At 40.4% G+C, this 15,066-nt stretch overlaps 5 protein-coding genes across 11 annotated transcripts; 4 read left to right on the forward strand and 1 right to left on the reverse strand.

The window, feature by feature from the left end:
- Positions 1-114: 114 nt before the first annotated feature.
- Positions 115-1,976, forward strand: LOC106743558 (spindle and kinetochore-associated protein 1-like). The gene is made up of 5 exons (XM_014617523.1): positions 115-539; positions 630-749; positions 819-940; positions 1,041-1,527; positions 1,660-1,976. Exons 2-5 carry the CDS (start codon positions 653-655, stop codon positions 1,815-1,817), a joined length of 864 nt encoding a protein of 287 aa, XP_014473009.1. The 5' UTR covers positions 115-539; positions 630-652; the 3' UTR covers positions 1,818-1,976.
- A 147-nt stretch (positions 1,977-2,123) lies between these two features.
- On the forward strand, positions 2,124-5,358 carry LOC106743543 (zinc finger protein 2 homolog). Its single transcript, XM_014617497.1, has 3 exons — positions 2,124-2,437; positions 2,743-3,014; positions 3,111-5,358. Exons 2-3 carry the CDS (start codon positions 2,751-2,753, stop codon positions 5,031-5,033), a joined length of 2,187 nt encoding a protein of 728 aa, XP_014472983.1. The 5' UTR covers positions 2,124-2,437; positions 2,743-2,750; the 3' UTR covers positions 5,034-5,358.
- A 762-nt stretch (positions 5,359-6,120) lies between these two features.
- LOC106743680 lies at positions 6,121-10,338 on the forward strand. Of its 5 annotated transcripts, none has more exons than XM_014617757.1 (8): positions 6,129-6,420; positions 6,771-6,926; positions 7,019-8,424; positions 8,554-8,769; positions 8,840-8,980; positions 9,063-9,123; positions 9,298-9,429; positions 9,616-10,338. In XM_014617757.1, the coding sequence occupies exons 2-8, from the start codon at positions 6,824-6,826 to the stop codon at positions 10,119-10,121; spliced, it is 2,565 nt and encodes an 854-aa protein (XP_014473243.1). In that variant the 5' UTR covers positions 6,129-6,420; positions 6,771-6,823; the 3' UTR covers positions 10,122-10,338. The 5 variants fall into 5 exon arrangements, with proteins under 5 accessions (XP_014473278.1, XP_014473243.1, XP_014473262.1 ...); XM_014617776.1 differs by having other exon boundaries at positions 6,807-6,926; XM_014617767.1 differs by having other exon boundaries at positions 6,812-6,926.
- Positions 10,339-11,263: 925 nt separating this feature from the next.
- On the reverse strand, positions 11,264-13,132 carry LOC106743757 (DNA repair protein XRCC4-like). Of its 2 annotated transcripts, none has more exons than XM_014617947.1 (2): positions 12,986-13,132; positions 11,264-12,782 (listed from the first exon to the last, which is right to left on the reverse strand). In XM_014617947.1, exons 1-2 carry the CDS (start codon positions 13,115-13,117, stop codon positions 12,012-12,014), a joined length of 903 nt encoding a protein of 300 aa, XP_014473433.1. In that variant the 5' UTR covers positions 13,118-13,132; the 3' UTR covers positions 11,264-12,011. The 2 variants fall into 2 exon arrangements, with proteins under 2 accessions (XP_014473433.1, XP_014473442.1); XM_014617956.1 differs by having other exon boundaries at positions 12,991-13,082.
- Positions 13,133-13,257: 125 nt separating this feature from the next.
- LOC106743767 (THAP domain-containing protein 4-like) lies at positions 13,258-14,985 on the forward strand. 2 transcript variants are annotated; one of them, XM_014617967.1, is made up of 4 exons: positions 13,258-13,347; positions 13,587-13,692; positions 13,800-14,295; positions 14,740-14,985. In XM_014617967.1, exons 3-4 carry the CDS (start codon positions 13,915-13,917, stop codon positions 14,857-14,859), a joined length of 501 nt encoding a protein of 166 aa, XP_014473453.1. In that variant the 5' UTR covers positions 13,258-13,347; positions 13,587-13,692; positions 13,800-13,914; the 3' UTR covers positions 14,860-14,985. The 2 variants fall into 2 exon arrangements, with proteins under 2 accessions (XP_014473453.1, XP_014473447.1); XM_014617961.1 differs by lacking the exon at positions 13,258-13,347 and adding an exon at positions 13,356-13,448.
- The last annotated feature ends 81 nt before the right edge of the window (positions 14,986-15,066 follow it).

A 15,066-nucleotide genomic window follows, 5' to 3' on the forward strand; every position in this document is an offset into this window, starting at 1 on the left:
CGAATATCGCGTGCAGTACATCCATTTCTCTTCCATTTGTTGTTGTTAGATTCGTTCTTTCTAGCTGCACTGACTGCACCACACATCTTAGGTCACCCATTCTCACGATGAATTTGTCTTCCTCTTACGTTAGGCCTGTCTACACCACGCTCGATGAATTGGTCAACCATGCTTATTGGTTGTCTAACAGATAGCTTTTGTGGATTTACTCATCTTTCCGAAGTTCCCCAACTAATTGGCATACTCATGTAACAAATGAAAATACAACTTTAGACGTAACAGCCAACTTTAGGGCATAAAAAGAGGGAAAGAGAGTGAGACAACCCAGTCGCTTTGTTCAACATAAATTCAAATTTAAAACGGATTTCTTAGAACAAATTATGTCGGAGAAAGTTCTAAACGTTTTATCACTGTAAGTGCACCTCTTAAGAAAAACCAAGACAAAATCGTCATTGTGATGCAGCAGTCGACGCAACTTTTTTGCGACAACGTGCCTTATATTTAAGCGACTAATAACATTGTTAAATATCATTGGTTAGGTATGTATCTTTCAATACATCATCATCACGTAATATATAGGCAAGATTTTGGCGCCTATCATACTTTATGTGTACAAAATATTTGTTCAGTTACCTGTGCTACAATTGAAATTATGAGTGCAAATAAACATGAGGATACTTTGGAAGGAATATTTGATAAACAGCATAAGAAATTGCATCAACTCAATGTGGCTACATCATTGATAAAAGGTATATCTTTAACTGCTACCTTTACTAATATTGACGTTTCACTGCAAAATTATGTTTTATTTTATATAGCTAAACAAAGTGTAAAAGATGAACTTCAGGAATTGTACAATGAAGTACAAAAAATCTCATATAGCATTGAAGGTATGCGAAAGGATTTGGGAAAAATGAAGGAGCAAAATGTTCGCCTTAGAGTAAGTTTGTTAAATTATTTCTTATAGAGTTTTACTATTATTAGTGAAAGAATGAAAAGTTAAAATAAATTCCGAGTAAAAATTGTTTACTTATAAACAGGGGTTAACATCGTTAACTGATACGTTGAACAAAAAAATTATACACCAAGAAAAAAATATCCCGCCAGAATTGATACAAGGTTATCTAAATGCAGAAAAGAAGAAGACATACGCTCAAAACAATTTTTCTCCCGATATGTTGGACTGCACCATAAATTCAACCCATAAATTGACGGGGAAAAAAACACCTCGAATCGGTTGTATCGAAAAACAAGAAATGATGAATTGTAAGAGGACACTTTTCAATGAGCCAGAAATATGTCTAACGGTGTTACCTATCACTGTTGAAGAATTTAATAAAGTACCCAAATACATGATTGGAAGACAATCCTTGGAGACGATCAATAGCTTGGTAAATGCTATAAATCAAACCTTAATGGCAAAATATGCGATTTTATCATTGGGAAAGGCTGCCGCTCAGAAAAAGGGTGAAATTAATCTGTACCTACACTATAGAAAACAGGAATTTGATGTTCGGGATGAAAATGGCAAGTTCTTCTATAAATTCTTTCTCTTAATATTTCTTATATTTACAAACAAAATGAGAGAAATTGTGAGATTGCATTTTGCAAGTATAATCCATATTATATTAAGTTCTACTGATACAATTTCTGTTGTAGGATACCTCTATTTTTTTACAGCTGAAGATTATTACAGGCAGACAAAAACTAAACTCGATAAAACCAAACTGAATTTGCTAATTGTACTGCGCCATTGCAAACGTTTGCGTGAATGCAGGATAAAAAATGACTTGAGATATGTTATAACGCCGCCTTAATTAATATGATCTTTGCTTCTTTTTTTTTTTTGATTTTGTACTTTATTGTTCGATTAATCATTGAGAATTAAGAATTTAATATGATTATAGGAAAGTTACAATTTACTAACGTTGATATTACCATTGAGACATATATATATATGCAGTATTTTATTACGCATTATTTTTACACTACATGTATATATGATATATAATTCTACATATATCAAATATATAATAATTAAATATATAGAAAATAACGCACATATACAGACGCGCGGATATATGGAATATTGTAGGAAGATAATATCGATCGTTTTTAAGATATTGCATATAATTTTGCGATCATTCTGTGAAATATTTCAATAAGTTCATTGTACAAATAATATAAATTTATGTATAATATATACAAAATTCACAAATATATACTTATATAACCTCCTTATCTGCTGTCATTTTATTAATGGTGGAAACAAATTAGAAACAGTACAGAGATATTCAATTATTTTTAGTTGCCTAGCCAATCTGTTTGCTAGTCATTGAGAAAGTTGAAACCTGGTAGGAACCAAAGTTTCTGTTGCAAGAATATTGAGATTGCCATGAAAGGATATTTGAATACTCGTGTTCTTTTCAAGGAAAAGGTAATCTGCTCCATTTTTTTCACTGCAGCATCAATCGTCTACACACACAGTGTATAAAATAAATATAACGTGTTGACGTGATGTTTGTAAAATTATATAGAAACAAAATATTTTACTGCAATTTCAATATTTATTTACTAAAATTAGAAAATTTTATGAAATAATACTTAACAAGTAGATGATTTATAAGAAATAAATAATATCAGATGTCTCCTCTAACAATTATATAGTATATATATATATATATATATACTATAAGAATTAAGCGTTACATACTATATTGAAATCTTCCGAATGATTTGCAGCAGTAAACATGCTACAAACAGAATCAATTAGCACTTTGAGTGACCATGAAGATGATATTGACGATTTGGATGGCTCTATCGTATGGTCTCAGGAGGAGCCGCTTTCTTCCAATGAAATATTGGAATTATCCGTACAAGACCAAGCAGAAAATAACTCAACTGCTTTCTGTCGATTGTGTGCTGGTCGAACCAGTAATCCAGTATATATTTATTCAGAACTCGGGGAATCAATGAAGCTGGCGCACAAAATAAGCACATGCCTGAGTATCAAGGTATAAGCAAGATGCTTTCTTCAAAAGCATTCAACTCTCGTCGACATATATATATATATATATATAGTGCACTATATATTGCGATCCACATTACAGATTAGAAAAACGGACCCGTTACCGAAGCAGCTCTGTTTGACTTGCGCCGACAAAGTAAACTGGTGCGACGAGTTCGACAGTCAGTGCATCAGGGCGGAAGAGACCCTGTTGGCGATGCTGCGAGAGAAACGATCTTTCAGCGTTTCCAATCGCGAGAATCAATCCGATCGGCAGTCCTGTCCTTTGTGCACGCAGGGCTACATGAACATCTGCGAGGACACGCTTCAAGGCACGAAGGATACGGAATTGTACGAGAGCGACATAATTGTCGAAAGTAGCGACGAAGAGTGTCGATTCAATAGCGCGAGAGCCGACGAGGCGAGCGAGAACCGGGCGGTTCTGTTGCAATTTCTAGGAAGTAAGCAGAGATACTTGAAATGCGGCGCATGCATGAATCTCTATCACACCAAGGAGACCCTGGACGGTCACAAGTGTAAGCCCAACGTGCTTACGAGCACCACGAGGCCGTACAAGTGTCTCGTGTGCGACGCTACGTTCACCTTCGAGGAACGGCTGAACTTTCACGCGCAGTTCCATCGGGAGAACGCGAGAGCGCTCTACTGCGAGCAGTGCAGGATGAACTTCGGCAAGGAGCTGAAGCTGTTCTACCACTACAAGAGGTATCACTGCAAGGACCTCAGCGTCTCGTGCTTGCAGTGCGGCAAGCTGTTCGAGGATCAGGAGACGCTGCGGGTGCACGTTTGCGCCGACGGCAAGAATCGGCCGCACATATGCGAGGTATGCAGCAAAGGCTTCTCCGACGGCTACACCCTGAAGCGTCATATAGTGACGCATCTGCCGGAGAAGCCCTACAAGTGCTCGCAGTGCTCCAAGAGCTTCACGCAGAAGTCGAGGCTGAACAAGCACGTCGCCGGCCACTGTGTCATCATCGAGGGCAGCCAGACGGTGTGGAAGTGCTTGGAGTGCGGCGAGAGCTTCGCCACCTGCGACGACGCCGACCTTCACTGCCGGACCCATCGGAACAGCGTCACCCTGATCGAGGAGCTGCTCGCGTCGAAGCTCTATCACTGCGAGTTCTGCGACAGCCACTTCACCGAGGTGGACAATCTGAAGGCTCATCAGAATCGCCACGTAGTCGAGAGACCGTACATCTGCAACGCCTGCGACACCACTTACAGGTCGTTCGCGGAAGCCATCCTGCACTGGAAGGAACACCCGAGGCTGTTCAGGGTGCTCGTGGTCTTCCTCTGCGACGTCTGCAACAAAGACATGAAGGAGCTCTCGCTGCTGTACAAGCACAGGCAGAAGAGGCACGACTGTACGTCGAGACTGTCCGAGTCCGGCGACGCCAAGTTCCTATGCGAGCTCTGCGGCAACGTGTTCGACAGCAGCGAGGGGATACAGGAGCACGGCCGGGACCAGTGTTCGAAATTTCCCTGCGACATCTGCGGCAATCTGCTGCCCACCGCGAATTCCCTCAACGCTCACAAGAGGCGGCACAACGGGCTGAGGCCGTACGTCTGCAACATCTGCGGCAAAAGTTACACTCAGTCGAGCCACATGTGGACCCACAAGAGGTTTCACATGGGCGTGAAACCGTACGCCTGCCAGTACTGCGACCAACGTTTCACGATCAAGCCGGACCTGGCGGATCACACCAGGAAGAAGCACACGCGGGAGAGGCCGTTCAAGTGCGACGTCTGCCACAAGGCCTTCCTCACCGGCTCGGTTTTCTACCAGCACAGGCTGATACACCGAGGCGATCGCAGGTACAAGTGTCATTACTGCGACAAGGCGTTCACCAGGACGGAGGCTCTGAACAATCACATCAAGATCCACACCGGCGAGAAGCCGCACGCCTGCGACGTGTGCGGCAGGTGCTTCAGGCAGAAGGGAGACATGAGGAAGCACAAGCGCACCCAGCACAGCTCGCAAGCCAACGGTCGGATCATCGCGACGTGACTCTTACCGGCGTTGATCATTCGTTGTATTCGTTTAAGTAGGACGTAGTCACGTTTGTATCATTGGATCATTTGAATAATGATGCGACGTAAGAACGTAATAATGTCCAATCTCGGGGAAAAATTTGAAAACCTGGAATTTGTATATGGCTGGAAAAATTCTCAAGAAATTTTCGGTGGACATTTGTCTGCGTATTATTATGTTGGCAAATATTGTATGGTTGATTGATTGAATGTTATTTTCCTTATTAGGAATCATAGGCAAAATAATTCGGGATTTCTCGATTAATTTTAATTTGAATTAATAAGAAGAAGCGCTATGTAAACCGTAGGCACGGACTTGTTAACATTCTGTGTATATATACATTTAAAAGATTGTTCTTGAGTTTCTTTAATATTTAAATATTATTTTTTTATGTTTATAATAAATCGCATTTTTTTTTTATTGCTCTAGAGTACACTGATTATTCCGATATTCAATATTGAAGATACCGATTTCGTGTTAGATGCAATTTTGTCTAAGACAGATACTTATTTCAGTGGATTTATATAAATTGCATTTTATATCGGTTATGCATTCTGTAGTTTTTTTTTGTTAGTGATATTTAAAAATAAAATTTGAATGTTTTATAAAATATTTCTTTTTTAGTCTTTAGACAGTTTCTTACGAAATTTTTCAAATTTAATAATTAAAATTCGAGAGATTGTTAATTTTATTTTTATAAACTTTCATGAGTGGAAGATATTAAGAATTTTGTACAATATATATATATATATATACACACGTTTGCAAGATATATTTAAAAATACTTTCATTACTTACCTGGAAAATCGGAGGATTTTTTTCTAGGTTTGAACTTTTTCAGATTTGAATAGATACCCTGAAAATGTAATTTTAAAAACATTACGCTATACTGTGCATCATAATTGATGTATTCAGCGAAGAAAGAAACCGAATGAACGCTCAATCGTTTGTGACATTCCTTTATGAGATTCTCGATGCAAACAGGAATCATCAAACGCTAATCATCAATGAGCTATTTTCTACGACGAACGCAGGCATTGTCACGTCACCTCTCTATCGCCCAGCGTTATCGCATTCTTTTGCAAAACTCGTCAACGACTTTGAACCGAGTGGTTGACAGGTGCGCGCCACTCGTCGGGCGCGCATGCGCCCATGCGCGACGGGGAACAGGTGACGGGTTACCTGTGTCTCATGACTCCCGTCATCGTGTATTTAATCGTCGCTCACGGACGATCGCTGATAGCCGACGTATCTCGCCGTGATAAATATCAGGCCCGTGGTACTCACACACGCGCACGATGCCGTGATAAGAGAAGATGACGGGCGCAAGGTAGAATCGTGCCGACGGGCGCTCCCGAGACAGGTGAGAGAGGACGAAGGTTCACATGACAGCCAGTCGAAAGCGTCACCGTTGGTCCGTGTCTCGTCGCGGAAAATCGTTCCACGAGTGGATCGACGCGTCACGCCGGCATCGTCGGCGAGTAACTTCCGCGAGCCCGTTCTCCGTCGCGGAAATTCCGCTCGTTCGACTTAACCTTAAACCGTCGATTTGACATATGTAACGAGCGCACAGACCGAACTACGGCGTAGACAAAACTCATCTCCTCGGTCGGATCGGCTGTCTGCATGAAATCGCGCGAGAATATAACGCTTCCGATCCGCCTGTCCCTTCTTTAGTGCCTATTTTTCTATTTCCATCAATTACATTTGTAGAAAGTGGCAGAAATAATCGTCATCGATGTGTCGTAGAGTAGAAGGGAAGAACCATGGCTTTCCCGCCGTTAGTGAGTTCCACGCCTCCACCTTTGGACAACTTCGGGGAGTCCGATGAGGATGAATTTGGAGATTTCACGGCTGGTGGGATAGATGGTATCTATTTTGAGAAAAAAAATTCATCATTATCGCTTCTGCGTATCGCAGTCTCGGGAATCTAATTCGTCGAATTTTTTATATGTTTGTAGGCTTATCAGTTTCATCGGAGTCCCCACAGAAGCTTATCACTCCGATACAAACGCCAATAGCATCGCAGAACGCGTCTCCTAGAATAAACGGTATTAACGAGCCGCTGGTATTGGATAATTGCGCCAAGATAAACCAAGCCTTGAAATGTGAGGACTTGCTTATCGTCGAGAAGGCGGAGGATCGCCAGAATGTGAGCCGCATAAGATTGAAGGATAGAAGCGTGGACGATAGTAGCGTGCTGGACGAGAACGCTAGTTTAACGGAGCGCCGCGGTGTGTTAGATTCACCTAGGCACCTAGCTGGCGAGTCGCATAATGTTGAGACTAGCGATAGCATTGATCGTGTTTGTACCAAGAATGTTTTAGCTAAAGAGAATAATTTCGTTGACACGGATGTAATTAGTAGCAACAATAGTAGCTTAGCCGATAGCGTAAAGACGATCAGCGAGCGGGAGGGGTCGAACGACGATGACGACGAGGTGGAGCCCGCGAGCCTCGACCTGGAGGATCCCGCGAGCACGCCGGACATCCTGCAGCAGCTGGAGGACGACGATTTCTACAACTACGAACAGTTCGAGGACTCCGCCGAGTGGAACGACGGCGGCGCCAACGGCACCGTTGACAAATCCGCTTTTGTTCACGACGAAAGGACCGACGTGTTCGACGAGCCGAGATACATCGAGATGTACGACGTGATGTCCAGCAAGAGCGACTCCTTCCGTTTCGGCGATGACGCCGCGAGAGAGGAGGACCGCGTATATACGCGCGCCGAGGATAGTTACGTTCAAAAATCCGCCGACCTTAATCACTTCTGCGACGCAATCGTGCAATCAAAAGAAAGGACGAATCAAATTGCCCGGGAGGCGAATGAGGAGGTTCCTGCTGAACCGGAGGACATGCGTCATCACATCCTGGAGAACGGTCTCGCGCCGCACGACAACTCCGACTTCGCGGAATTCATGGGTGACAAGGAATGCGAAACAGTACAAATTCACGATGACACGTCCCGTGTACAAAAGTCGTTCTCGTCGATCGAAAGAGCCTCACTGCCATCTATTACCGATGCGTCTCTCGACGTATGCTTAAAGGATAAAATTAATCTTACCGCGGGGGAAGCATGTGCCACGTATAAAAAAATCGAGAATCCCGTAGTGTATTTTAGCGACGGCGAGTTTCACGACATCAATCTGATCGAGCCGGTGGTGAGCAGCGAGGACGACGATTTCGGTGACTTCGCGAACTTCTCGAGTTGCGCAACGGCGGAGTGGAAGCACGACGACCACGCGGAAGTACGTCCCGACGACGACGATTTTGGAGACTTCAATGACTTCGAGACGTCTGTCGGTGTAGTAGAGACGCAACAGTTTAGTTTGAAAGAGTCTATATGTCGGATAGAAAACAAGAATGTGAGTTTAGGAGTGTTTGTGTGACGTAAGGTAGTTCGATTAGAGAAGCGAGTGTATTGCTTCAGCTTACAGAGTTCCGATGATACGCAACACGATGATTGTGCCTGCCTGACCTGCGTCTGATTTCAGGCCGCGAACAAAATAGAGGATATAGTGACGAGCATGTTTCATCCCGCCGTTCCCGCACCTCACGAGGTCGAGTTGCAGTCTCTGATAAGCAAAACGGACAAGGTTTGGCGGAATGTGAAGAGCGTGGAGGAGACCAACGCTCTCACCTATCAGTGGGCTAACAGCAGCAGCAACAATGTTCTCCTAAATGCTCTCGGTATCGATTCCCGGAACATTGTAAGTTTATACACTACACTTGACGATTATCGAGACTGAAGAAACAATAATTCACGTTGTGAAATTGAAGCTGTTCGGGCCGAGATGGAATCCGAACGTACCGAGATTCGCGGCGAATCTCGGCTTCACGCCGTTGGAGCCGATTAAAGCTAACGCCGAGTCTCAGCAGCCTCCCACACCCAATAGCAGCAAGACGCAAGCCTGTTCGGACGTAAGTTGAAGCTTCATTGCCATAAGGCGCATGTGAGTAGACACGATCTCCATGATAATTAATAATTGTGACGTCATATTAGGAAGTACCTGCCGCCCAATTTGATTGGAATAGTTCTGGTCTTGTAAATCCTCTAGATGCTAGTAAGTATTTATTGTGATTTTGATGTTGTGCGTGTCGTAGTTGAGAGAAGGAAGCGCTTGTTTTGCTAAAAAGTGACGGAATATATTTCCGGAGCGATTATTATCTCATTATACAGAGATGAGTTGTCGTAGGCGTAATCTCGTCCTAAATCGTCGTAAAACTTAACAATACAGGTGGTGGTGGGTTGTCCGCTCTTCTGCCTCTGGATTTGTTGTGTCCGTTTGATCCTCTACTAACACCTCATTGTTCCACACATTCCGAATCCTACCATCAGTCAGCTTGCCCGACGAACTCCGTTTATTACTGTAAGTGCTCTCAGCGAAGCTGTTAATACCTTCGTCCTTGCACATTCGTTCACGACTGATGAAATTAAAGCTAGCGTTAGATATCGAGTAGAGTCCTGCTTGTGTTTCTGAGCATCAGTAACGCATCTTCATCGTTTCTGCGCGTAGTAATTATATACCAGTTACTAATCATGCATCGCCGTGCAGTTTCATCTGATGCAGTTTCGCAAGAAGCGAACAGCCTGCAACAACCCGTGAAGTCGCAAAACCTGTCCGATCTTACTGGCGGCTCGTCGAAACAACAGAAATCGTCTCAGGCGTCCAAGATAATAGAACCGTTACCAGGGCCTTGTACAGTGGAATGGAAGAAGAAGTCCGAGCAAGATCTCGGAGCTAGGCAGAAGAATCCGCACGGCAAGCCATTGAGAAGTGTTCTGTCGACCAACAATAAATCGTTCCCAGTAAGCAATAACTCGTCCAAAGCGCACGAGTATCATAGAAAGTCGGGCAGGAAGGAGAACACCCAAGGCGCGGAACAAGTGGTCGTGGACAGATACGGGCGGCCAATGGCCGTGCAGACCGAGACGGTGAAGGTCCTGAATCAGTTGCCGGATCTGTCGTTTTTAAACGCCAGAACTTTGCTGTTCAGTCGCGAGCAGAAGCAGATCGTGCACGATCTGGGCGCCATGATAAATCGGAAGATGCCCGGCTGAGTAACATCGGTCTGAATGCGAGTTTGAAAGGGCAACAACCGCGACGGAGGCGACCCCCTCGAAAGGGATTCGCGAGTTGGACGTTTCTAATGATCCCAATTACAATCAAAAGAGAGAACTTCTGCTACCTTTCAAACCTGTGTTCAGACCAACCTCTGACGATCCACCACCTCTCTTCCACGTCGAAAAGGGGGGGGGGGGGGAGAAAACGAATAAAGNGAAACACACTGTGACTAATCTCTATATCAGAGCCGTGTCTGCACGTTGCATATGCGCGTGTCGGACGGCTCCGCTGTATATGCTTGAAGCACCGAGCATGCACTTGCGACATTCCGAACCAACATTACTTTTGTGATTCAATCGAGCTACTCATATTGTTATTTTACTCTTTAGAGAGGTATATATGTATATTTACTTTGTTGCGAAATTATATATATATAATTTAACGTTGTAACAATCGTTATTCTCTCCGTTCGAACGTAACGTTCGTTCTGTTCGGCTCAACGGTTGCGTAGTCTTTCGTAGGGACGCGAATTCGTAGGTTCACGTCGCGGATTTCGGTAGATTTAAGAGCTCACATTTGGCCATTTTCTAGTCTACAACACATTGTTAACGATAAGTTTTTTTCGTGTATCATATGTTAGGAAATTCGTTCGGGCTGCGTACTTCTGACAATGCTTGCGTGCGACCAAGCAAAGCTCCAAAGTATTATATATCCATTCGTATCGTATTCCAAATTTACCTACTAATGCGATGGAATTCATTCCTACTACACGAGGAAGCAGATACGAATGTTTACGTATCGTACACACGTTCAAGATACTGTCGTACGGCTCATCAGTTACAATTTCGAAGTGATCGTTAATATTACCAGTCACATAGAGAGAAGAGAGAGAACACACTTAACTGTTAAAAAAAAAAAAAAAAAAAAANGTCAATTATCGTAGTGATTGACGAGAGGATTGATATTTGTAATGAAATCGTCGAGTGATGTCAACTATATCAAATTCGCTTGATGCTTTTATTGCACATTTTGAATTTCTACTCTGTGGGACGTGATGATGTACTTAATTATGTAAATCTTGGCATATAATACATATATACATACACACACATATATATATATATATATATATATATATATATATATGCATATTGATTATTAGAGCGAAACGATAAGCCGAAATATTACTCTATTACCGAGTTCGTTATTTATTAATAACAACATTGTAATATATATTTTATGTAAAATATTGTGGATAACATTAACAGATAGGCAATCTTTGATGACCGAATTGTTGTTACTTTTCTGGACCGTCTCCGCAAAATCGTGATTTTCTCGTGATTCTCGTGATTTTCAAACTCCTCGACTCTTCCCCGATCCTTGACTTCAGTCTTTTACAAAACCGTCACTTTGATCATTGTGGAATAAATGTAAAATATGTGCAGGATATTGGCCTCAGAAAATTCTTTCTATTCAATATATATTTATTAGAACTTTTATTATTCGTAATTTTTTATACATTAGATAAAATACTTTGTAAATTGCTGTCTCACATTTCATCAGTATATAAATATATAATTCGCTATATATAACGAAACAGTTGCAATATTTGCAAAAATTACACATACGTATGTAGAATTGATACACAATTAATAATGCTGATCGTCATATATATATATAACGCAATCAAATTTAACGAAATATATTATAAAATCATAATTGTATATATGATAAATTTGTTCCTTTAAAATATTAAAAATATATTTTCTTATTAAAATATTAGACTAGATTATTCAATTTCAGTATATAATTGATGTGTGTGTGATGTAGACATATATAAAATATGTACATTTTATTAAACAAGTATATCATGTAAGACTTTTTTGTTATTGAGAAAATAGATCGTCTTCAGGTTCTTCTTCTGAAGTATTAAGCTGTTCGGTGGCCATCGTTATATGTTGCACATCTGCATTTTTCAATATTGACTTGTCTTTACTAGTTGATGGCTCGGGACTTGAATTTTCACTAGAAAAGAAATTTGTACATCTCATAAAATTTCTCTTACTAATGTTTGATTTATCTTTCTGTTCATCTTCCTGAGAGTTCGTCTTGCGTTTCCTTATATTAGTAGACTTAATGCTAGTTTCTTGCACTCTTTTGTCTTCTACATCCGATCCTTCGTTTTCATCAGTGGTTTCATCATATTCCGTTTTTGTTGTTTTCTTATCCAGAGCTTCCTGAAGCTCTCTGATCCTTTGTTTCTTCGAATTCAGGAGTAAGAGGAACTTTCTATAAAAATCCTTCTCCATATTTTCCTTTATTCCTACAGTTTTTTCTATACGTATGTTCAGTTTCACATTACTTTCATTTAAGTATTCATTTTCTTTTTCCAACGTTATCATGCGTTCCCGACACCCTCGGTAACGCTCCAATATTTCTTTCAAAGTATCAGAGATAATTAATATGTTTGAAATGGGAGATACTGTAATTTCTCCACGAGTGAGAATATTTTGCTCTTTCCACATGAATGTGTCGTCTTGCAGGAAAAATTGTATTTCCATACTTTCGCCGGAAAAGGCACGTTTCGTTTTCTCCAGATACGTATCGAAGGATTCATCTAGATGATCCAGGAAATAAATGATATTCTGTGGATGCATCTAAAATATTAAATATAATTGTCAGTTGTGATAACTAATGAGAAAATAATGTGTTACATTGCTTTTCTCATAAGAGCTAATAAAATATCTTGTGTAAGAAATAACAATTGTTTTCTTACATGTAATTCACATATCAATAATTTGAAATAAAATAATCTAATGTGTGTGTGTGTGTGTGTGTGTGTATATATATATATATGTACCTTACCACTCAGCGGTACCAAGCATGAGCGTAGTAATATTATTTTAAAGTACGTATCCTGCCATTCCGTATACAATGTAAAGTTGCTTTGGTCTATCTGATTCACGAGCTGGCTTACACTTATGTCAACCATAACGTTTCGTTTGAAAAATTCAAAAAAGAAGTTGCACGAACACAACAACGATAAAAATATCGGATCGCCTATAATCTTCCGATAAATTTGTAAACTAATTTGTTTAGTTAAAATTTAGTTAAAAATTAACGTGAATACACATTTCGATACGTAGAAGCAGATTCCATGGGGTTATCATTCTCGTCTTTTAACGTGATTAAAAAGTGATAACGTGCACGAGTACATCTTAGGTTAGCAACATGTCATCACATTCTGATAAAAGTAAAGTAACGTGCGCATGCGTCTGGCAATTAGCCTCTAATGTTTTTAAATTTAAGAAACCGTAAGAAATGTAAGTTGCAGGACGAAATATATTTTCAAATATTATATATATATATATATATATATATATATATATGTTATACAATTAAGAAATACATATCTGTGATAAATTGAATGTTAGAAAGTTGAACATCACACTTGTTTACAGAGTATTTACGAGAATTCGTGTAGAGAGATCCTAGCTGGAAGGTAAATTCTGTTCAGTACCAATTACATGTTGTGCGAAAAGAATCTAACACGATTGTGTAAACAAGGTAAATGTGTGTTATAACTTTTGCAAGATCAGAAACTTATTTTTATATTAAATGTACTTTGTGCATCTTGATTCTGCTAATTGTCACTAATTGTAACTTATTTATAGGTTATGTCGTTGAGAAAGAGAAATTTTGAGGCACCCTGAAATCAAAACTGAATCTTATCATTGACCTTGGATATTTGCTTCAACATAGTTAGAGTTTTGCGAGTGGATCGACAATATGAAGCGTTTACCGTTGCACGAGGCTTTAAAACCACTGGCTTGGTTAGAAGGAAAGTGGAAGACAGAGAACTACGGCAGTGGCAAATATCCAACTATTAAAGACTTCAATTACTGCGAAGAAATAAACTTCACGTCTATAGGGCAGCCCATGTTCAATTACACTGCACAAAGTTGGCATCCGGAATCGCAGAGACCGATGCATCGGGAAACAGGTTTTCTAAAGATCATTCCAGATACCAACAAAATATCTCTTATTTTGGCTCACAATTTTGGCCTGGCAACTGTTGAAGAAGGCGAGGTGACTGAGAAAGCTATTAATTTAAAAAGTACTGAGACTATGTTGAGAGTACAAGAAACAAAACTACCTGCTGTTACACAGGTATATTTGAATAATAAATCATAAAGATTCCTAGAGACACAATGCATAAAATGCAGGTAGAAGGGCAGTGAAAATCTAAATTAAAAGTGTTAATAGGAATGTCGATACATATTTGATATATCCCAGTCGACACTGAGCATCAGTTATATTACATTTACGTTATAATTTTATACTCAACAGTATAAATGCAATGTAACACTGCTGTTATTTTACATCGTTGAGTGCGAAATTATGACATATATGTAACTGATGCTCGGTATTGACTTATCAGCATTTTATATATTTCATTCTAATATATATATACTAACACTTGCAATTCAGGAATTCATATGTATCTAAATTTTTTCAAACTCTGATACCATGATTTACATTGGCACAAGCACAATCTTACAATTGTACAGATTGCACTTTCCAAATTTTATCAATAATTATTTCTTATAACAGTTGTGTAGAGAGTTCAAATTGGACGGCGACTGTTTGGAACACGTACTTTACATGGCAACTTCTAACACTCCAGAGCTGACGGAACATCTGCGGGCGAAGTATAAAAAAATGTGCGAGTAGCATAAGAGAATAGAAAAGGAGAAGATCGGGTTTTAAGTGCGTTTCGCCATGTATTATCCTACTATTTACCGCTGATGTAGCTTTGTAAGTATCGTGCGCGAATAAAATTCTAGATCGTCGAAGAAACGTGCGTCCAGTCGTTCTGATTCGTCATCGTCTGGTAATACATTATATCAGGATGACCCATCGCGCGTTGCGTGCTCAACG

This window comes from Dinoponera quadriceps, unplaced genomic scaffold, assembly GCF_001313825.1.
Source record: "Dinoponera quadriceps isolate SergipeBrazil2010 unplaced genomic scaffold, ASM131382v1 scaffold9, whole genome shotgun sequence".
NCBI classification, from domain to species: Eukaryota; Metazoa; Arthropoda; class Insecta; order Hymenoptera; family Formicidae; genus Dinoponera; species Dinoponera quadriceps.